The sequence below is a fragment of the Castor canadensis genome, chromosome 9 (genome assembly GCF_047511655.1).
Source record: "Castor canadensis chromosome 9, mCasCan1.hap1v2, whole genome shotgun sequence".
In the NCBI taxonomy this organism is placed as follows: Eukaryota; Metazoa; Chordata; class Mammalia; order Rodentia; family Castoridae; genus Castor; species Castor canadensis.
Window position 1 is genome coordinate 13,671,371 of NC_133394.1, and position 24,087 is coordinate 13,695,457.

At 37.7% G+C, this 24,087-nt stretch overlaps 1 protein-coding gene across 9 annotated transcripts in view; it reads right to left on the bottom strand.

The window, feature by feature from the left end:
* Positions 1–3,480: 3,480 nt before the first annotated feature.
* Positions 3,481–24,087, bottom strand: part of Anapc10 (anaphase promoting complex subunit 10) — a 71,761-nt gene continuing 51,154 nt past the window's right edge. For 5 of the 9 annotated variants that reach the window (XM_074041212.1, XM_074041213.1, XM_074041214.1 and 2 more), the window contains one exon: positions 3,481–3,865. In XM_074041212.1, the coding sequence (XP_073897313.1) occupies positions 3,635–3,865 (231 nt within the window). In that variant the 3' untranslated portion in view covers positions 3,481–3,634. Of the gene's footprint in view, positions 3,866–16,272; positions 16,362–24,087 lie in introns of all 9 variants that reach the window. The other 4 variants (XR_012435587.1, XR_012435585.1, XR_012435588.1 and 1 more) reach the window with 2 other exon arrangements.

Consider the following 24,087-nt stretch of genomic DNA (forward strand, 5'->3'; position numbering starts at 1 on the left):
AGACTGGAAAGCAACCTGTGTGTCGGATTTGCTTAGCATGTCTAATTCAAAGCCCAAAATCTAGGCACCCAAAAAAAAATCAGTTGAATGAATTATTCCTCTTAGAGTTTTATGTATGTACTGGTGCTTGGTGAGTTGTGTGACTTAAAATCCTTCAATTTTTATATAGTTTTTATAGTTTCTTATGACAGTATTCCCTCAAGATGAACTGATTTTGAAGTGTCTTGTACCCTAGATTAAATGTGAAAAATTTAATCTTATAACCTCATTTGCCCAATGCTCAATAGTGTGTTATGCAAATGAATCAGTGTATTATCTGCCATTGTTTTAACTGTTACAATGGCTTTTCCAATCTTAGTATTTTACTAAGGCCCTAGACAATAAAAATATAATTTCCTAATTAGCATCTTTTAGGTGATTCCTATTTGAAGAAGGCAGAATAAGCTATTTTTAATCAGCTTTATGGAAATACAATGCACATTACAATAAACTGCACATATTTAAAGTATATAATTTGATGAGCTTGGCATATATATACATTTGTAAAACCATTGTTACAATCAGGATAATGAATGTTGTCATTACAAACCAAAGTAGTGCACCCCTTCTGACTTCCCACCCCCTCTCCTCCATAACCACTGATTACTTTCTGTCACTTTAAATGTATTTTCTGAAAAAATGGAATCATAGGTATGTACTCCCAGTACAGGTTCTTTCTCTTAACATAAATATTGGGAGACTCATCTCTGTTGCTGCATACAAAAATAGTTTATTCATTTTTATGGCTGAGTGGTAGTATTTCATTATATGGATACACCACAATTTCTCTATACATTCTCCTGTTGAACCAGATTTGGATTGTTGCCATAAATTTTTGAAGTACAGGTTGACCACTCCTAATTTGAAAATCTGAAACACTCTAAAATCTTAAACCTTTGAATGTTGACATGGCACCACAAGCAGACAATGCCATGCCTGATTGCATGTAATTGGTGATAGGTACACTAAAAACACTGCAAAAAATTACCTCCATGTGATGTGTGTAAGCATAGATGAAACCGAAATGGATTTTGTGTTTAAAAACTTGGCTTTCTATCTGCAAGATAGATCTCATTGCACATATGCAAATATTGCAAAATCCATATGCAAATACTTAAAAACAAAATCCTCAAATCCAAATCTCTTCTTTTCCTAGCATTATGGATAAAGGATACTTAACCTGTGTTATAAGTAAAGCTGCTACAAACATTCATGTATCATTATATATGGACATACACTTTCTTTTCTCAGCTAAATACACAGGAACAGAATGGTTGGGTCACATATCTTACTTGGTGAAGTGACTGTTCAAATCTTTTGCTCATTTTTAATTGTATTAGTTTCTCTTCTTACTGTTGAGTTGTTAGGGTTCTTAAAATATGCTGTGGGTGTAAATCTCCGCCAGATATATATAGTATGCATCTTTCCATGTGTATGGTTCTAAGGACTGACTGCAGGGTCATACATGTGCCTACAAGGCAAGTGCTCTATACTAAGCTACACCTCCAGCTTCATGTACTTGTTTTTTTAAAGACAGGGTCTTGCTACGTAGCCCAGGTTCCTGAGTGCTGGTGTTATATGTAGGCATACTCCACCACACCAGTCAGACTGTGCACTTTAAAAAGAGAAATGCAGGCTGTGGGTGTAGCTCAGTGGGAGGGTGAATGCTTAGCAGCATGAGGCCCTTTGTTCTATCCCCAGCACCACAAAAAGGAAGGAAGGAAGGAAGGGAGGGAGGGAGGGAGGAAGAAAAAGAAATGAAACTGTTTTAGGTAATTATGCTCTGGCAATGTAATACATGGTCTATCTGTATACCAAATTGTCCTTATAACAAGGGTAAGCATTAACTCCATAATTCTCTCTTCCAAATTTTTCCATGCCTAATGAGATGGTCAGTCTGCTAGTATTTGAAAAACAGAGAAGGGAGTAAAAGTGGAAAACAAACAAGTTTTCTCAACATTCTTCTTAGTCCCTCCCAGTTGTATGAGTCTGTTAGCTATCAGTAGGAGCAGATAACAGACCTGATCACGTTAGGTGATGGTTAATTAGTCCTCCTCCTTTCTCCTTTTAAGCAATCATTTAAAAAGTAGTCAGAAAACAGTAACATTATTAACATAACCTCTTGTACTTTTTAAAATTAGATTTCTTTCCCTTGAACAAAGACCCTATTGTATCGTTCACATAATTGTTAAGCATTGGTGCCCAGTGTGAACTTCTGTCTCACTTCCTTTAGTTCCTTTCTATCATCTTCCTTTAGTCTTCTCTTTTACTCTCCCCAGCAGCTCACATCTGTATCTCTACTTAATTTGATGATTCCAAATGAGTTTGGCTACAGACTTTTGCTGACCATGCTTCTTATTTCAAAGAGAACAACAGCAAAGCCAATAGAAATCTCTCTCTGGAACTCATAGGAAGAACAGCAGAGTTTTTGGTGCATGAAAAAGTTGAAATCATTTTTTCAATTGTATCCAAACAAATAGTACTCTTCTGCCACAATAAAAGCAAGCACATTGTTATTTTTTAAACATTTTAGACTTAGAGCCATGCATGAAATACCAAGCAATTCCTTCCCAAACAGAAGTGAATCTCGGGAAGTTGGGTGGTAATTTACTATCTGCCTCCATCCACTCCAAGTAGATACAGTATATGAAATCAACTACTCATTTTAAACACTCTCCCTATAAAGAATAATTTCATGTATTTCTAAATTTTTCACAGGACATATTATCTCTAGGGAGTGCTCCAGAGCTAGACACAAATTTGAAAGTCCACTACAAATATCACTAGAATTGAGATAATCAGCAGATTATAATGGAAATCTCTAACATAACATTGTCAGGATACAGACAACCCTAGGGTTATAAGTATTCAATGGAAGTAAAAATGAGATAATTAATTATATTCCCCAAATAAGATTCATTGCCCTTTTTTAAAGTTCATTTGAGACACGGCCTTATTTATGTAGACCAGGCTAGCCTGGAATGTATGATCCTCCTGTGCCAACCTCCTGAGTGTGCGATTACAGTTGTGTGTTACCATGCCTGGCCAGACTGGTTCTTATCAGATACCTAGTGCTTCATTTTCACCTTGTTTAAGAAATGGTTCAGTATTTAAAAAATAAATTCCTCTATATCTTTATCTTGTCATATCTTTAATATGACAAGATAATTTATTTTACCTAGAGGAATATAATATAATATATATATATATATATATAATTAAAGATGATATATATATATATATATATATAGACAAACATGAACATAAGTTTTATTCCCAAGTATTCAACAATCATGATATGAAATAACCACCTGCCTGGTAAAAAATTGTATACATCTTGAAATTTTCAGTTTTAATATAAGAGAAAATGCTCAGCTTCAAGTTCACTTTAATAATACAAAATATGTGAGATTTCTTATATGTTAAAGAAAACAGACAATATTATCAAAAAGTGATTTATTTATCAAAGTTAAAATACTCTTAAACATACAAAATTTCAAAATAACATGCATTTTTTTCAATGAAGATATCTGACATAATATATAAGGACAGGAAACACAAAGATGTATTTAATACCTTTTGTTCCATTTTAAAGTCACCTTATCGAACGATACATCATGAAATCAATGGTTGTGCATCTAGGAAATTTGCCGATCGAGCTCTCTTCCACTGGCGTGTATATTTTAATCTGTCGCATGTGGGTGTCTCTTCCATTTTGGTGATTGGCTAGAACGGCAATCTGAATCATGAATGTTCGAGTTGGCTTCTTATGATTGTCAGTTAGGGGAACGTGAATCCAGCCACTTGGTTCCACCAATTCCAGTTGCTGACAAGAAAAATATTAGATTATGCTTTTATCCAATGAATATAACTTATAAAAAATAAATGCATTTAAAATATTATTTTATTAGCAAATATTAGTTGTTTAGAAGCATATATTGTGATCTTTACATATGTGCTTACAGTATAATATTGGTTAAATTTATCCTCTTCATCATTCTCCCTCGTTCCCCTCTCCCCTTGTTAGAACAATCTCAACAGGTTTCATTCTTCTATTTTCATATATGGATACAAAACACATCCACCACATTCACCCTTATTCCCCCGTTTCTTGTGCCCATCTCCCTCCCACTGATACCCATCCTTGAAAAAGATTTAATTTTCCCTCCTGTCCTTCATTTTTAAAATTAAGTGTATATTGATAGTCCAAGGGGGTTTCGCCTTGATACTACTTCAGGCCTGCATATATCATGCTTTAATCAAATTAACTCCCTTCCCCCGTTACTTACTCATTTGTTATCACCATGCTCCCCTGATATTCAACAGCTTACCATACAGTGCATTATATTATATTCATATATCCATGGGTTGTTTCAATATTTTTCATTCGCTAACATTTACTTAACTCTCCTGCCTCCTGTAGCCCCCTCAAACAGTATAAACTAAATTATAAGAAACATTTTGTTCACTTGAATGAAAATATGATAACAACTATTACCACTTACTGCATCTACTTTTATAGTTGCTAAGCATTTTATATACACTATATCAGCAGACAAAAAAAAAAAACTGATGCATGCAGTCTTGGTATAGAAACCTGTATAATTTATACAACCTTAGAAAGCACATGTCTCAGCAACCATAAAGTTTCAGAAGCATTTTTGTAGAGATTAAAAAATATAATTCTATAAACATTATATATTTATATAGGTTGTTTATGTATCAAAAGTAGCCAATGTGGAAGATAACAGTGAAATGCTCTTTCTATTGACAGAAACATCATATATTTCTAGCATTCTATGTTCAAAAATACAAAATGTGGGGTTGGGTATGATGACATATGTCTGTAATCCCAGCTATTCAAGAGGCATAAGTGGGAGGATAGTGTTCTGAGACTGGTTCTGTGAAAAAACACGATAGACCCCATGTAAAAATAAAGCAAAAAAGGACTAGGGAAATGGTTCAAGTGGTAGAGAGCACCTGCCTAGCAAGCCCAAGGCCCTGAGTTCAAATAAATAAAATTAATACAAAATGCTGCTAAGTAAAGAACACTGGATTTATTGTTAATTAAAATCAACTCTTTGATTTGGTCATAATGTCCAATCACTCTGAATTGTATCATTGTAATTTACTTTTATAGCTCATAAAAATGAGATTACTAATAGGTATATTGGAAAGATCAAATAAGACAATATACAAAGCTCTAAACCCCAAATATTAAAATGGGCAATTGAGCTGAACAGACATTTCCCAAAAGACATAAAAATGATCAATGGATACATTGAAAATGCTCAAGGTCACAAAATTACCAGAATAGAATAGAATAGCAGGTAAAAAATGGAGATATTGACTAACTTTTCAAGAAGTTTGGCCGTTTTGTAACAAGAAAAGCTTAATGTTACTGATGTAGTGCTGTCAATCATAATTGTTATCCCAAAATGTTGTATGCAATGGAAATAACTAGATGTTCCATCAATTGCTAAACTGCTTTCCAGTATTTTAATCATGGCTATTCTAAGTCTTGTCATTCGCTGTCTGGGTCCTTCTCTACAGCATTTGCAATCAGACCCATGAAAATGTCTCCAACAAGTACTTCTTTGTCAAATGAGTAAAGCCTTTCAAATATTTGCTTTTGTTGACCTTCTTTTGTATTTTCCTTAGGAAATTTTGTAACTGTTGTCTATTGACATTCTGCAACATTTTTAAGCTGCTAGAACATCTATAGGATAGGTAGAATTGGACTTAAAAATGGACTCCAGGTAAGGCCAGCCTAAGAGCCTCCTTTTTAAATCTCTTTGTTGCTCAAATTTGGCCAAATCAGTCTTACTGGCAATGACTCCCACCTGACCTGCCTGTGCTTCCCCACCAATGTGGGATCACACCACGTGGGAAAAGCCAATCCTGCCAACTAGGGACTTTGATTAACTAGAATGTTAATTGGTAAAATCTGCAGAGGAAACTGTTTATTTTATTTATTTATTTTATTTTTAAATTATTCATATGTGCATACAAGGCTTGGGTCATTTCTCCCCCCTGCTCCCACCCACTCCCTTACCACCCACTCCGCCCCCTCCCTCTCCCCCCAACCCCCTCGATACCTGGCAGAAACTATTTTGCCCTTATCTCTAATTTTGTTGAAGAGAGAGTATAAGCAATAATAGGAAGGAACAAGGGTTTTTGCTGGTTGAGATAAGGATAGCTATACAGGGAGCTGACTCACATTAATTTCCTGTGCATGTGTGTTACCTTCTAGGTTAATTCTTCTTGATCTAACCTTTTCTGTAGTTCCTGGTCCCCTTCTCCTATTGGCCTCAGTTGCTTTTAAGGTATCTGCTTTAGTTTCTCTGCATTGAGGGCAACTAACGCTAGCTAATTTTTTAGGTGTCTTACCTATCCTCATATCTCCCTTGTGTGCTCTCGCTTTTATCATGTGCTCATAGTCCAATCCCCTTGTTGTGTTCGCCCTTGATCTAATGTCTGCATATGAGGGAGAACATACGATTTTTGGTCTTTTGGGCCAGGCTGACCTCACTCAGAATGATGTTCTCCAATTCCATCCATTTACCAGCGAATGATAACATTTCGTTCTTCTTCATGGCTGCATAAAATTCCATTGTGTATAGATACCACATTTTCTTGATCCATTCGTCAGTAGTGGGGCATCTTGGCTGTTTCTATAACTTGGCTATTGTGACTAGTGCTGCAATAAACATGGGTGTGCAGGTGCCTCTGGAGTAACCAGTGTCACAGTCTTTTGGGTATATCCCCAAGAGTGGTATTGCTGGATCAAATGGTAGATCGATGTCCAGCTTTTTAAGTAGCCTCCAAATTTTTTTCCAGAGTGGTTGTACTAGTTTACATTCCCACCAACAGTGTAAGAGGGTTCCTTTTTCCCCGCATCCTCACCAACACCTGTTGTTCGTGGTGTTGCTAATGATGGCTCTTCTAACAGGGGTGAGGTGGAATCTTAGTGTGGTTTTAATTTGCATGGTACTGGCACAAAAACAGACATGAAGACCAGTAGAACAGAATAGAGGACCCAGATATGAAGCCACACAACTATAACCAACTTGTCTTTGACAAAGGCACTAAAAATATACAATGGAGAAAAAGCAGCCTATTCAATAAAAACTGCTGGGGAAACTGGTTAGCAGTCTGCAAAAAACTGAAACTAGATCCATGTAGATCACCCTATACCAAGATTAACTCAAAATGGATCAAGGATCTTAATATCAGACCACAAACTCTAAAGTTGATACAGGAAAGAGTAGGAAATACTCTGGAGTTAGTAGGTATAGGTAAGAACTTTCTCAATGGAACCCCAGCAGCACAGCAACTAAGAGATAGCATAGATAAATGGAACTTCATAAAACTAAAAACTTCAGGTCATCAAAAGAAATGGTCTCTAAACTAAAGAGAACACCCATACAGTGGGAGAAAATATTTGCCAGCTACACGTCAGACAAAGGACTGATAACCAGAATATATAGGGAACTTAAAAAACTAAATTCTCCAAACCTAATGAACCAATAAAGAAATGGGCAAGTGAACTAAACAGAACTTTCTCAAAAGAAGAAATTCAAATGGCCAAAAAACATATGAAAAAATGCTCACCATCTCTAGCAATAGAGGAAACTGTTTAGAAAGTTTGGAGACAAGGGGGAAAATTGTCACAATCCAAATGGAGTCACCTGTGCCAGACCTCACAAAAATTTCTAAAACCAAGAGGTTTTAAGGAAGTTTCTTTGCATGGCTGCTGGACAATTGAGCCTTTCCAGGCACCTCTGACGAAGGTAAATTCATATTTTTGGCCAAGTCCTTCTACTTAAACAGACAGATTACTATTTCTATTGACTCTTTTCAGTAGTCTATGCAAATGACAAGACTCACCTTGTTGAGATGTCGATACTATTTCAATTGATCTACAGATTCAATGCATGCTCTATCAAAATCTCAATTTTTTGTAGAAATAGAAAACAACCTATTCTAAAATTCATATAGAACCTGAGGGGTACAAAGAGCCAAAACAATTTTGAAAAAACAACAAAGCTGGATGACTCACTTTTCCTTATTTCAAAATTTACTGCAAAGCTATAGTAATCAAAATAGTGTGGAACTGACATAAAGACAGACACAGGCCAATGGAACAGAGGCCTGAAATTAATCCTCACATATGTGGTTGAATTAGTTTAGACAAGGCTGTCAAGGTCATTTGATGGGGAAAGGACAATTTTTTCAGCACATGGTGCTAGGAAAACTAGACTCTACAAAGGAAAGAAGTTGAATCCCTACCAAACACCATGCACAAAAATGAACTGAAAATGGATCAAAGATCTAAACGTAAGACATGAAACTGTAGAACTCTTAGAAGAAATATAAGCAAAAACTTCATGACACTGGATTATGTTTTCTTTGATACGACACCAAAGGCACAGGTAACCTAATTAAAAATACATAAATTGAACTTCACGGAAAATTTTTAAAAATCTATGCATCTAAAGATAATGACACAGTAAAAATGGAACCCACAGCTGATAAGGGATTAACACCAAAGCCTAGAGAACTAATAATTACCAAGAAAGTTGCAAATGTTTTTACCACACACAAAAAGGTAACTGTGAAAGGACAGAGACAGACATGACAATTAACTTGATCATGGTGATTACTTTACAATATCAAAGCATCACACTGCATACCTTATATATAAAATTTTATTTGTCAATTATAGCTCAATACAATTGGAGAGGTGTAAAAAGTTCTAAATAAATATAAAGAAAATATCTTAAACATGTGTATGTAATGAAGATACTGGAATTGAGAGAATTCTTTAAGAAAAATAAAATAAAAATAGAATTACTATACATCCAGAAATTACTATACATTCCAGAAACTATACTTATGGGTATATACTCAAAACAACTGAGAAGAGACTCGAGGAGATTCTTGTTCCTCTATATGCACAGCAGCATTACGTATAATACTTGAAATACGGAAGAAACTCAAGCATCCACTGATGGATACAAAGCCAATTGTGGTACATATGCACAATTGAATATTTATTATTCAACATTAAAAGGAAATTCTAGTATATGCTGCAGCACCATGATGGATATTAAGAACATTATGCTAAGTGGAAAATGTTAGTCACAAAGGCAAATATTGTATAGCTCCACTTATATAAGAGTAGCCGAAATCAGAGAAAGAAAGAATGAAGGACTGTTGTTTAATCAGTATAGAGTTTCCATTTTATAAGATAGAGTTTTAGAGAGGTATGGTGGTAATGAATTTATTTAATTGCACTGACTTCTATACTTAAAAATTGTTAGGGTGGTATATTTTATGTTATGAATTTTAACACAATAAAAATTAGAAAAAAATTATCACTGAATTCTACCAACCTAGGTGAATTTGAACAGAATAGGGATCCTTGCCTGGCCATGGGCAATGACATCACAGGCCTGGATAACATTTTGACCAAAGCCTTGTGAGATTCTAAGCAGAGGACCCCGCTAAATCTGGCCCAGACTCCTTACTCACAAAAACCATAGATAATGAATATGTGTTTTTTTAATCTGCTGAGTTTATGGTAATTCATTAGAACACAATAGAAAACTAAAACACAAGGGCAGCAGATAAGTAATGAATATTGATAACTTTATACAAGACATGAAAATCCCACATGGAAAAACATGACAAGGGTTCTGTTTATGAGTAGTAGTTCAAGTGAATTCAACGGTCAGACAATTCCTTGTGTTAAGGTGAAATATATGTATCTTCAATATTGCATTTTTTTCACTTGACCATGATCTCAGTTGATTTAATTACAGTTATTTATAAAACTGTTTAGGGGTAACCTACCAAGTAGCACTTCACCCAGTGGCAAGAGAAGCCGTATAAGAGATCCCAAAGTCAACACTACTCTCAACCCAAATGACCGGGTCACTTCCAAATTGGAGCCACCACCTTTTCCTTTACTCAGTATTCCTTCCTTGATACCAACTGCTATAGTACAAAACGTGCAGTGGTGGACAGAGTACGTAAATACAATCTATGAGAGTTTCCCGTGGGGCATCACTCAGCCTGGCTCCTGGATTTTCTGTTTCTTATTAGTAACCTTTAACCCCCCACCTTTACTCTGCTTATGACTTATCTAAGAGCAGGTGTATTAAACTCAAAGCTGTTTAGCTGTCTCTCCTCATTGCTAGTCACATATCCCTGGAATATAAACGAGAAAAGGAACATCTCCTTAGTAGTGCTTCAGGAAAATTGTCCTCTTCTTCCTCACCCTCACTTTTCCTTCTCCTTCACTAACAATAGCTATGACTTGATGGAATTCTATGGGATCGCAACAGAACTGTCAACACAGTTGACAGTGGCAGATTCTAGAACTGTAAGCATCCTCTCACCTAGAAATGAATAGAAGCAATTAACAGCAATGTTCATGTACTTGTACAGAAATACATACTATGATCCAACTGAAATGCCAGAAGTTCCAAATATGTTAAAAGTAAGGGTAACAAAAACGTAGCTGAGTAAGAATGACAGACGGCAACTCAAAGGACTTGCTATGGAAAGCAAGCTATCCTGTCCTAGTGAAGAAGGTGACTTTGAGTCATGCTACCACCAATGGCCAGAACATTCACTTTGAACTAGCAAGCCAGAAACAGTTTCTATCCAGAGAAACTTCCTAGGAGGAGCACCAGGAAAGGTAAGATAACACAGATAACTTAAATGCTCTTGAAATTATCTGTTGTTTTTTTAAAAATCATAACAGAAAAAATAAAATCATGGCAGCACAGGCTTGCAGTCCCAGGGCTGGGGCTGAGGTAAGAGAACTGCAAGTTCCAGGCCAGCTGGGGTTATGTAGACAGACCCTGTCATAAACAAACTAGACAAAGCATCCTGTCAGTCTTCATGAACAACCTGAATAAATTTGAAGTGAAAGTCAATTAAAGAGGATCATTTCATCAAGAGACCAAGACAGTAAAGAAATTTTAAGAAGAAACTACAGAAAATTTTTGGGTCAATCAAAACAAAAATTAAAAAAAACCCTAATTTCCAGATTAATCAACTATCATTAAAATTCTCTCTCTATATATGTACATAATAAAAGTTTAAAAACATTTTAAAGTTATAAAATTGCATACATAAGCCAGGCGCCAGTGGCTTACCCTTGTAATCCTAGCTGTTTGGGAGGCTGAGATCAGAAGGATCTCAGTTTAAGGCCAGCTTGGGCAAAAAGTTTGTGACACCCCACTCCCAATGCACAAAAGCTAGATGTGCAGTGCATGTCTGTCATCCCAGCTAGGCTGGGAAGCACAAAATTGGAGGATTGTGGTCCAAGCCAGTCTGGACAAACAGTGAGACCCTATCTCAAAAAAAAAAAAAAAAACAGATTAAAAAAAAAAAAAAGGCTGGAGGTGAGGCTCAAGTAGAGCACTTGCTTAGCAAGTACCAGGCCCAAAGTTCAAATCCCAGTACCACCAAAAAATTACGTACATAAGAAAATATTATACGTTGTTTTTGTTATAAAAGGCTAGAAGTCTTATCTATGTAATAACTGATAAATAAACAATCCAAATTTTATAGCTAATATGCTACAAAGTTGGCTTCTCATAACATAAGAATTTTAATGATACTCACTACACAATTCACACATTTTCTATTGACAATTATGTAAAATCAATATGTGTGTAAGTTAAAATGTGGCCAATTAGTCTTCTAAAGACGTTTGATAAGCTTGGAAATACAAAATAAAAGAAATGAGCTGAGCATGGTGGTACGTGCCTGTACTCCCATTGCATGCATGGGAGGCTGAGACCCTGAGGATCATGAGTTCAAGGTCATTTGATGCTACAGAGTGAGACCCTGCTTCAAGAAAAAAGAAAAAGAAATGGTAGCACTAGATTAAACAACAAAAACAACAGAATGCTACAGAAAGACCATGAGACCAGATAATATGAGAAGATCCAGATTTGAATTTCACTTCTAGTTTTGAGTTTATCAAATTATCTGTTTGCTAAACTTTTATTTCCCCATCTCTTGGTATGGCTCAAGTAATGTCACTTTTGTCACTCAAAAATAAAGTAATTTTCTTCCTGTGCAATTATTGCACTTCCTATCAGAAGTGGAACACTGACTCTAGATAGATTGCCTGGCAGCTCTGAACACACCACCACCCAGCCTTCAGGACAGAGGATGAATTTTATTTCTTGGGAGAAAAGTCCATAAGAAAAGACCTAAGGATAATGATGTGTGAATGTCCCCAATTTAACAAACATTTATTGATTGACTGAATGACAACCACTTTGTGCTGGGCACTATTCTAGTTGGTTGGGGTGTGTCAATGAAAATAAAAACAAAATCTCTGCTCTCATGGAGGTGATACATACTCTAGTGGGAAAATGCCCAAAATAGCAAATATAATATTATGAACTCTTTTTTTTTTTTTCCTTCAGTACTGGGGTTTTGAACTCAGGGTTTAGTGCTTGCTAGGCCAGCATTCTACCACTTGAGCCACACTTCCAGCCCAAGACAAATATAATAAATAAGACATTGCCTAGCATATCTGGTAGTAAGAGTGGGACAGGAAAAAAAAAAAAAAGACAAGAAAAGAGAGACCAGGACATTTAGGAGCAGTTTTGCGATCAGACTAGGCCTCACAGGGAAGGTGACATGTATGCAAAGTCTTGGAAGAGGTACAGGTCCTAGCTTGACCACACTAAGCAACAAACTCTATCATGAGCAGAAAGTACTCCAAACAGAGCATTTGTACCTCACTCTTCAAATATGAGAAAACAGTCAAGAATCTATGAGCATGTAGGAGATAAAACAAAACAGTGCAGACAGTAAAGGAAGCAAGCAACCAAACCAAAATGGAATTCTGGTAAGAGGCACTAAAGGGAATATAAGAAATTTTTTTTAAAAAAGCAAAGCTTATAAATATTCTTGGTGATATAACATATTGTACCCATGAAAGAAGAATGGAATGTGTTTTTTCAAAAAGACAAAGGAGGGGGATTTCCAAGTTGGCGGCTAGAGGGAGGAAGCAGAAAGCGAGCCTCCTAAAGTGAAATCTTGGAGACACACTGGAGACACACCTTGCAGGCAAGGCCATGGAGAAGAGGCAAAACTTTGACCCCTCCACACTTCCAGCCTGCTCAGAGCATCTCCACTTTATGTTAAAAGGAGAAACCAGGAGGGCCCCAGGGCCGCCAGTCACCCGCGCCCAGACGACTTGGGAAGACATGGACCACAAGGTGAGCTAAGCAGTACGCAGTACTCCCACAGACAACAAGATGCTGGGCCAGATCAGCATAGGCCCCTGGACAGACCCACCCCCACTTGGGAAAAAAGAGAAACTGAGTAATAAGCAATAAGAAAAATAAAGACACATAGCAAAGAGGGTGTGAAGAGGGTGGGAGGGGAATCCTTCCCAGAACTGTAAATAAACAAGCCGGGCCTGGCTAGAGAGGGTGGGAGCGCCCAGCAACCAGGAGCGGGACAGCTTGTGAGAGGGGCAGAGGGAGGAAAACTCCACAGGAGAGGGGGGAAGACCCACTTCCTATGTGAACTGTAAATAAACACGCAGGGCTGAGAAAGCAGGTGCACTGTCACCCCCCACTGCCCCCGATGTGCTTGGAAAGGGGAAAGCTTGCAGCAGCGATCGCACACAGGAGAACTCTGAGTAAACAAAGCCTGCAGGGCCAGGTGAGTGCTAAGCTCACCCCAGAGATCTGAATAAATAAAGCCTCCAGCAACAGCAGGCTGACAGCAGCCGGCAGGCAAGCCACAGCTGCAGATACCATTCTCAGAACTGTCTCCAGACTTTTTTTTCCTCTCTCCCTACCTTTGATGGGAAAACAACCGAACTACACCTGCATGCTGAAAAACTTATTGAAACTGTATCGCATTTGAACTTGGGACACTTTGTGGGGTTTTTTGTTGTTGTTTTGGGCGGTTTTTTTCTATTTTATTTTTCCCTTTTGATGAAACAACTACAGAACAACATCTGAGGCACCATGACCAGGATTGGAGGCTGAGGGACGAACACCAAAATTATTAAGACTGAAATTTCATTGCATTTGAACTTTGAGGTTTTTGTTTTTTTCATTATTATTTTTTTATTTTTTATTTTATTTTATACATACATTTCTTTCATTTACTTATTTTTTATTTTTATTCTTATCTTTATTCTTTTTATTTTTTATTTTCAATCCTCTCTCTGTCTCTCTAATGCCTTTTCAGCTTACAGTTGATTAGTACACTGTCTCTGCCTGTTTATAACATTGAAACTTTTTTTCTTTCTTTTTTTTCTACCTGATTATTTGTTTTTCCCTTTTCCTTTAGCTTCTTTGCTTTCCATCCCCTCTCACCCTTCCATTCTAAATATTACCATTGTTATTATTACAAGGTAGAAAATACTTAATTGCACACAGTACAACACCAACGGCAATGATGGGAAGACAGAAAAAACAGGGAAACCAGTTTCCCCACAGCAAAAAATTAGTACAGGAACCAGAGGGGAATGAAGAAAACAGATACTCAGATCCAGACTCCAACAAAATGAAGATAAACTATGCCAAAGGACCCAATGAAGCCCACAAGAATAATTTAAAAGAAGACATACTACAAGTACTCAATGAGAATTTTTTAGAGATGATACTGGATAGGGTCAACCAAAATGTACAGGAGACACACAAGAAATTCCAAGACAACAAAAATAGAGAATTTGAAAAAGCAAAAGAAGAAATAAAGGAAGCCATAGAAGCACTGTATAAACACCAAAGTGAAACAGAGAACATGATTAATAAAGAGATAAATGAACTCAGGACAAAAATAGACAACATTAAAGAGGAAACGACTCAGGATATGGAAAACCTCAGAAAAAAGAACGAAACAGAACTGCAAAACAAAACGGAAGGCCAATCCAGCAACAGAACAAACAGAAGACAGAATCTCAGAACTTGAAGATGAAATGGTAATTAAAGGAAAAACCGAAGAACTATTAATTAAACAACTCAAGACCAGTGAAAAGGAAATGCAAGAACTCACCAACTCCATCAAAAGACCAAACTTGAGAATCATGGGCATCAAAGAAGAAGAGGTGCAAGCGAAGGGAATGCGTAATATATTCAACAAAATAATAACAGAAAATTTCCCAAATCTAGAGAAAGATATTCCCATACAGATGCAAGAGGCCTCCAGGACACCAAACACACCAGATCAAAATAGAACTACCCCACGACATATCATCATTAAAACAACAAGTTCAGAAACTAGGGAAAGAATATTGAAGGCTGTAAGAAAGAAAAAACAAGTAACATACAAAGGTAAACCCATCAAAATCACAGCAGACTTCTCAACAGAAACATTAAAAGCAAGAAGAGCGTGGGGTGAGATCTTCCGGGCACTGAATGAAAATAACTTCAACCCCAGGATACTCTACCCAGCAAAACTATCATTCAAAATAGATGGAGCAGTAAAAGTCTTCCATGATAAGCAGAAACTAAAACAATATGTGACCACAAAGCCACCACTACAAAAGATTCTGCAAGGGATTCTGCACACAGAAAGTGAAACCCAACATAACCATGAAAGGGCAGGCAGCACCAAACCACAGGAAAAGAAAAAGCAAGAAAGTAGAGAGTACCCTCAACTTAGGTACACACAATCAAACCTTCAAACAACTAAGACAACAAAATGGCAGGAATCACCACATACCTATCAGTACTAACACTTAATGTTAACGGACTTAATTCACCCATCAAAAGGCACTGCTCGATGAAATGGATTAAAAAGGAAGATCCAACAATTTGTTGCTTACAGGAGACCCATCTCACCGAAAGAAATAAGCATAGGCTTAGGATGAAAGGCTGGAAGAAGATTTACCAAGCCAATGGCCCCCGAAAACAGGCAGGAGTAGCAATACTTATCTCTGACAAAGTAGACTTCAAACCTACATTGATCAAACGAGATAAAGAAGGACATTCCATACTAATAAAAGGGGAAATAGACCAAAAGGAAATAATAATCATCATCTGTATGCTCCCAAAGTCAACGCACCCAATTTCATCAAACATACCCTGAAAGACCTAAAAGCATATATTAATGTCAACACAGTGGCTGTGGGAGACTTTAACACCCCATTATCATCAATAGATAGGTCATCCAAACAAAAAATCAATAAAGAAATTCAAGATCTAAAATATACAATAGATCAAATGGACCTACTTGATGTCTACAGAGCATTTCATCCAACTTCTACACAATATGCATTCTTCTCAGCAGCCCATGGAACCTTCTCCAAAACAGATCATATCCTAGGGCACAAAGCAAGCCTCAGCAAATATAAGAAAATAGAAACTATACTGTGCATACTATCTTTTTTTTTATTATTTTATTATTCATATGTGCATACAAGGCTTGGGTTATTTCTCCCCCCTGCCCCACTTCCTCCCTTACCACCCACTATGCCCCCTACCTCTCACCCCCCACCCCCTCAATACCCAGCAGAAACTACTTGGCCCACGAATAGCCAAGGCAATACTCAGTCAAAAGAACAATGCAGGAGGTATCACAATACCTGACTTCAAACTATATTACAAAGCAATAACAATAAAAACAGCGTGGTACTACCACAAAAACAGACATGAAGACCAGTGGAACAGAATAGAGGATCCAGATATGAAGCCACACAACTATAAGCAACTTATCTTTGACAAAGGAGCTAAAAATATATGATGGAGAAATAGCAGCCTCTTCAACAAAAACTGCTGGGAAAACTGGTTAGCAGTCTGCAAAACACTGAAACTAGATCCATGTATATCACCCTATACCAAGATTAACTCAAAATGGATCAAGGATCTTAATATCAGACCCCAAACTCTAAAGTTGATACAAGAAAGAGTAGGAAATACTCTGGAGTTAGTAGGTATAGGTAAGAACTTTCTCAATGGAACCCCAGCAGCACAGCAACTAAGAGATAGCATAGATAAATGGGACCTCATAAAACTAAAAAGCTTCTGTTCATCAAAAGAAATGGTCTCTAAACTGAAGAGAACACCCACAGAGTGGGAGAAAATATTTGCCAACTATACATCAGACAAAGGACTGATAACCAGAATATACAGGGAACTTAAAAAACTCAATTCTCCCAAAACTAATGAACCAATAAAGAAATGGGCCAGTGAACTAAACAGAACTTTCTCAAAAGAAGAAATTCAAATGGCCAGAAAACACATGAAAAAATGCTCACCATCTCTAGCAATAAAGGAAATGCAAATTAAAACCACACTAAGATTCCACCTCACCCCTGTTAGAATAGCCATCATCAGCAACACCACCAACAACAGGTGTTGGTGAGGATGCAGGGAAAAAGGAACCCTCTTACACTTTTGGTGGGAATGTAGACTAGTACAAGCACTCTGGAAAAAAATTTGGAGGCTACTTAAAAAGCTGGACATCGATCTACCATTTGATCCAGCAATACCACTCTTGGGGATATACCCAAAAGACTGTTACTCCAGAGGCACCTGCACACCCATGTTTATTGCAGCACTATTCACAATAGCCAAGTTATGGAAACAGCCAAGATGCCCCAGCACTGACGAATGGATTAAGAAAATGTGGTATCTATACACAATGGAATTTTATGCAGCCATGAAGAAGAACGAAATGTTATCATTCGCTGGTAAATGGATGGAATTGGAGAACATCATTCTGCGTGAGGTTAGCCTGGCTCAAAAAACCAAAAATCGTATGTTCTCCCTCATATGTGGACATTAGATCAAGGGCAAACACAACAAGAGGATTGGACTATGAGCACATGATAAAAGCGAGAGCACACAAGGGAGGGGTGAGGATAGGTAAGACACCTAAAAAACTAGCTAGCATTTGTTGCCCTTAACGCATAGAAATTAAAGCAGATACCTTAAAGCAACTGAGGCCATTTTTCTTTTATTATTCATATGTGCATACAAGGCTTGGTTCATTTCTCCCCCCTGCCCCCACCCCCTCCCTTACCACCCACTCCACCCCCTCCCTCTCTCCCCCCTCAATACCCAGCAGAAACTATTTTGCCCTTATCTCTAATACTGTTGAAGAGAGAGTATAAACAATAATAGGAAGGAACAAGGGTTTTTGCTGGTTGAGATAAGGATAGCTATGCAGGGCATTGACTCTCATTGATTTCCTGTGTGTGTGTGTTACCTTCTAGGTTAATTCTTTTTGATCTGACCTTTTCTCTAGTTCCTGGTCCCCTTTTCCTATTGGCCTCAGTTGCTTTTAAGGTATCTACTTTAGTTTCTCTGCGTTGAGGGCAACAAATGCTAGCTAATCTTTTAGGTGTCTTACCTATCCTCACACCTCTCTTGTGTGCTCTCACTTTTATCATGTGCTCAAAGTCCAATCCCATTGTTGTGTTTGCCCTTGATCTAATGTCCGCATATGAGGGAAAACATACGATTTTTGGTCTTTTGGGCCAGGCTAACCTCACTCAGGATGATGTTCTCCAATTCCATCCATTTACCAGCGAATGATAACATTTCGTTCTTCTTCATGGCTGCATAAAATTCCATTGTGTATAGATACCACATTTTCTTAATCCATTCATCAGTAGTGGGGCATCTTGGCTGTTTCCATAACTTGGCTATTGTGAATAGTGCTGCAATAAACATGGGTGTGCAGGTGCCTCTGGAGTAACCTGTGTCACAGTCTTTTGGGTATATCCCCAAGAGTGGTATTGCTGGATCAAATGGTAGATCAATGTTTAGCTTTTTAAGTAGCCTCCAAATTTTTTTCCAGAGTGGTTGTACTAGTCTACATTCCCACCAACAGTGTAAGAGGGTTCCTTTTTCCCCGCATCCTCGCCAACACCTGTTGTTGGTGGTGTTGCTAATGATGGCTATTCTAACAGGGGTGGGTGGAATCTTTGTGTGGTTTTAATATGCATTTCCTTTATTGCTAGAGATGGTGAGCATTTTTTCATGTGTTTTTTGGCCATTTGAATTTCTTCTTTTGAGAAAGTTCTGTTTAGTTCACTTGCCCATTTCTATATTGGTTCACTAGTTTTGGGAGAATTACTTTTTTAAGTTCCCTATATGTTCTAGTTTTCAGTCCTTTGTCTGACGTGTAGCTTGGAAATATTTTCTCCCACTCTGTGGGTATTCTCTTCAGTTTAGAGACCATTTCTTTTGTTGAGCAGAAGCTTTTCAGTTTTATGGAATCCCATTTATCTATGCTATCTCTTAGTTGCTGTGCTGCTGGGGTTCCATTGAGAAAGTTCTTACCTATACCTACTAACTCCAGAGTATTTCGTACTCTTTCCTGTATCAACTTTAGAGTTTGTGGTCTGATATTAAGATCCTTGATCCATTTTGAGTTAATCTTGGTGTAGGGTGATATACATGGATCTAGTTTCAGTGTTTTGCAAACTGCTAACCAGTTTTCCCAGCAGTTTTTGTTGAAGAGGCTGCTATTTCTCCATCATGTATTTTTAGCACCTTTGTTAAAGAGAAGTTGGTTATAGTTGTGTGGCTTCATGTCTGGGTCCTCTATTCTGTTCCACTGGTCTTCATGTCTGATTTGTGCTAGTACCATGCTGTTTTTATTGTTATTGCTTTGTAATATAGTTTGAAGTCAGGAATTGTGATACCTCCAGCGTTGTTCTTTTGACTGAGTATTGACTTGGCTATTCATGGCCTCTTGTATTTCCATATAAATTTCACGGTAGATTTTTCAATCTCTTTAATGAATGTCATTGGAATTTTGATGGGAATTGCATTAAACATGTAGATTACTTTTGGGAGTATCAACATTTTTACTATGTTGATTCTACCGATCCATGAGCATGGGAGATCTCTCCACTTTCTATAGTCTTCCTCAATCTCTTTCTTCAGAAGTGTATAGTTTTCCTTGTAGAGGTCATTCACATCTTTTGTTAGGTTTGCACCTAGGTATTTGATTTTTTTGAGGCTATTGTAAATGGAATTGTTTTCATACATTCTTTTTCAGTTTGGTCATTGTTAGTGCATAGAAATGGTAATGATTTTTCTATGTTGATTTTATATCCTGCTACCTTGCTATAGCTATTGATGATGTCTAGAAGCTTCTGAGTAGTTTTTTGGGTCTTTAAGGTATAGGATCATGTCATCTGCAAATAGGGATATTTTGACAGTTTCTTTACCTATTTGTATTCCTTTTATTCCTCCTTCTTGCCTAATTGCTCTGGCTAGGAATTCCAGTACTATGTTGAATAGGAGTGGAGATAGTGGGCATCCTTGTCTGGTTCCTGATTTTAGAGGGAATGGTTTCAGTTTTTCTCTGTTAAGTATAATGCTGGCTGTAGGTTTGTCATATATAGCTTTTATAATGTTGAGGTACTTTCCTTCTATTCCTAGTTTTCTTAGAGCTTTTATCACGAAATGGTGTTGGATCTTATCAAAGGCTTTTTCTGCATCTATTGTGATGATCAAGTGGTTTTTGTCTTTGCTTCTGTTAATGTGGTTTATTATGTTTATTGATTTTCGTATGCTGAACCACCCTTGGATTCCTGGGATGAAGCCTACTTGGTCGTGGTGAATAATCTTTTTGATGTGTTGTTGAATTCGGTTTGCCATTATTTTGTTGAGGATTTTTGCATCAATGTTCATTAAGGAGATTGGCCTATAGTTCTCGTTTTTGGAGATATCTTTGCCCAGTTTTGGGATAAGTGTAATACTGGCTTTATAAAATGTGTTCGGCGGTTTTCCTTCCCTTCCTCTTTCTTGGGACAGTTTAAGGAGGATTGGTATCAGTTCTTCCCTCATATGTGGACATTAGATCAAGGGCAAACACAACAAGGGGATTGAACTTTCATCAGAAGCTAAAAGCGAGAGCACACAAGGGTGATATATGGATAGGTAAGACACCTAAAAAATTAGCTAGCATTTGTTGCCCTCAACACAGAGAAACTAAAGCAGATACCTTAAAAGCAACTAAGGCCAATAGGAGAAGGGGACCAGGAACTACAGAAAAGGTTAGATCAAAAAGAATCAACCTAGAAGGTAACACACATGCACAGGAAATTAATGTGAGTTAACTCCCTGTATAGCTATCCTTATCTCAACTAGCAAAAACCCCTGTTCCTTCCTATTGTTGCTTATACTCTCTCTTCAACAAAATTAGATATAAGGGCAAAATAGTTTCTGCCGGGTATTGGTGGGGGGAGTGAGAGGGCGCTGAGTGGGTGGTAAGGGAAGGGGTGGGGGCAGAGGGGAGAAATGACCCAAGCATTGTATGCACATATGAATAAAAAAAAAAAAAAACAAGAACAAAAAGAGGCCTTAGAAACTTAAAATTTCACACAAGAGTAAAAATTTCTTAATGTTAATTAGGTTAAATTAATTTCTTGGAACACAAGAAAAATGGTGGCTTTGATGCAAGAGGTACCATAGCTAACAAATGTGAATTCAGAAAGGGAGAAAACAAAAATATCAAAGAAGGTAAGAGTCTTCCCAGAACTGAAGGAAAGATATCTGCAAACTGATGGGAATCATCATGCAAAGAACACAATGAAGGAAACACACTAACAATAAGGTACAGCATGGTGAATTTTCAGAGTGTCAAGGATTAAGAGATTATAAAAGCTCTAGAGAGAAAATTAGGTCACATGCAGAGCATCAGAAATCAAAAGTGGCACTGTATTTCTCAACATTCACACTGAAAACTATGAGGCAATGGAGAATGTGTTTAAAATTCTGAGGGAGAATGTTTTCCAAACTAAAATTCCATACCCAGCCAAATCATCCCTCAAGGGTGAGATTAAAATAAAGTTTTTGGTCATGCAAGGTTTCAGCAATTTACCTCCCATATGGAGAACTGAACTCTATCAAAAAAGGGAGCAAAACAAGAAAGATGAGGACTTTGGATCCAGAAACAAGGGATCTACAAAAAGGAGACGTTGAAGGAAACTCCCTAGATGATGTGGAGGGGAAGATAGCTTAAGATAGCTGTGCTAGTTTGAGAAGCAGACAAAAAAGTCAAGATTAGAAATACAAGAAATGTATCAGGGGAATTAATCTGAGAGAGAAAATAAGGAGGGAGTCTGGGGAGGCTAGAAAAGCTGCTGGATGGTGGTGTAGGTCTGACCTCAGGGGCAGTGGGTGGGGAAGGAAGGCGAGCTGAGTCAACATGTGTTAGGCTGCAGTGCAGACCAAAGGAAAGCTGGGCAAGGCTGCCTTTCTGTCAGAGGACTCAGGAATGTGCCTCCTTTATTGTCTCTGTGACACTTAGTCACAGGCTGTGGGCAGAATGTGGGAGGTGTGGCCTCAGAACAAACATGGCAATGGGTGTCAGACTGCAGCAGCGAAGAGTGATTAGTCAGTTATTCCTAGTGGTCAGACAGATCAATGGTGGCCTTGTCACATGCCAACTTGGTTAATCTAAAGTACATTTCCCAGGATCCCCTTTTCTGTCCATTTCTGGTTACGTGTGATGCAAGGGATATTTTCATACAAGTCGGGGGTAAGCCAGTTTGGGGAACACACCAGGATTCCCACATACTGACAAGACTGAAGCTGGAAGATCACTTGAGCCTGGGAGTTTGAGACCAGTTTGGGTACAGCAAAAACTCACCTCAAACAAACAAACAAAAATATTTCAAGGGCTGGGACTACAGCCTAGTGGTAGAACACTAGCTTAGCATGCATGAGTCCCTAGGTTTGACCCCCAGCACCACACACACACAAAAGAGTGTACAGCAGAAGTGAAGCAGCACCAATTTGTTTTTACACTCAAGTTGAGGAGGTGCTTTTTTTTAGATCACACATGTTGTACTTATCTGCTGGTTTATCTTGTTTATGTGGGGCAGCAACCCCTGCCTCCCCCTGGATCCTCCTGCAGCCTCTCTAAATTCCTGGGCCAGGCGTGTCTAAGACAAAGGGCGTCAGCTGCTTCTGCAGGATACTCATATCATAAGGCTGCATTGGATTCCAGTTCATCTTCAAAGGTTTAAGCTTATGTTATGGGTTCCAGACTGTTTTTACTCTCCACCACTTTACGTCAATATTTACTTCTCAATTTCTTGCTCTGTGCATTCTAAGTGCATATCTTTTCATAAGATGTGAGAACAAAAGCCTTACAGAATTTATTTAACCACCTCCTACTTGAGCAGGGTAAACTCTCTTATTATATACCCTTGTGCCCCCACACCCACACCCAGTGCTTTGCTTCACTGATGGAACTTGCACAGACACATGGACACAGTAGCTGAGCTGGTCCAGATGGGATGCTTCCAGTAACACAACGTGGAACTCAGAGAATATGTGTGGCACCAGATTACAGCTCAGATATGTGTACAAAAGGAGGTAAAACTATAAAAATTATCATTAAAAAGTAAGGAGAGCAGCTATGTCTAAGGGGGAGGGAAAAGACTGTGATAGAGAAGGGAAGAGGATATACTCCCAGTTTCTTAAATATTCATACTATCCTATTTCTTGTACTAAATAAATTACATAAACTGTGTGTATATATGAGAGAGAGAGAGAGAGAGAGAGAGAGAGAGAGAGGGGAAGAGAATGTTCCATGGACTTCAGAAAGGGTAGAAACACTAGGCATACAACAGACACTATCACAAAAATTCCAGTTATTCGGTTGCAAACTCCTCATTGAATCATGAGGCTTAGATTTATCTAGTGCTTGATGTTCCATGTAGTATTATCACATGCTGTTATTGCATGAACCCTAAAATATATTGCAGTTCTTTTAATTTAGAACAATGAAATACAATGTGTATATATAACATGTTTAAGAAAACCCTATGTAAATATATACAAATCTAGATAATTCACATGCAAGAATAATTCTGAAGGTACAGCAAATTGAAAGGTATATTGTCAATTCCATCACAATAAATTTTAACAGTAAAAAAATACTCAAAACAAGGAAAGGTTAAAACTGTCCTTTAAGTACACACATATATATGACAGATATGTGTATATATGTATGCATACATGTATATTGTGGCAGTTTCTCCCACAAGATTACAACCCAGTGAAAAATAGATAGGGA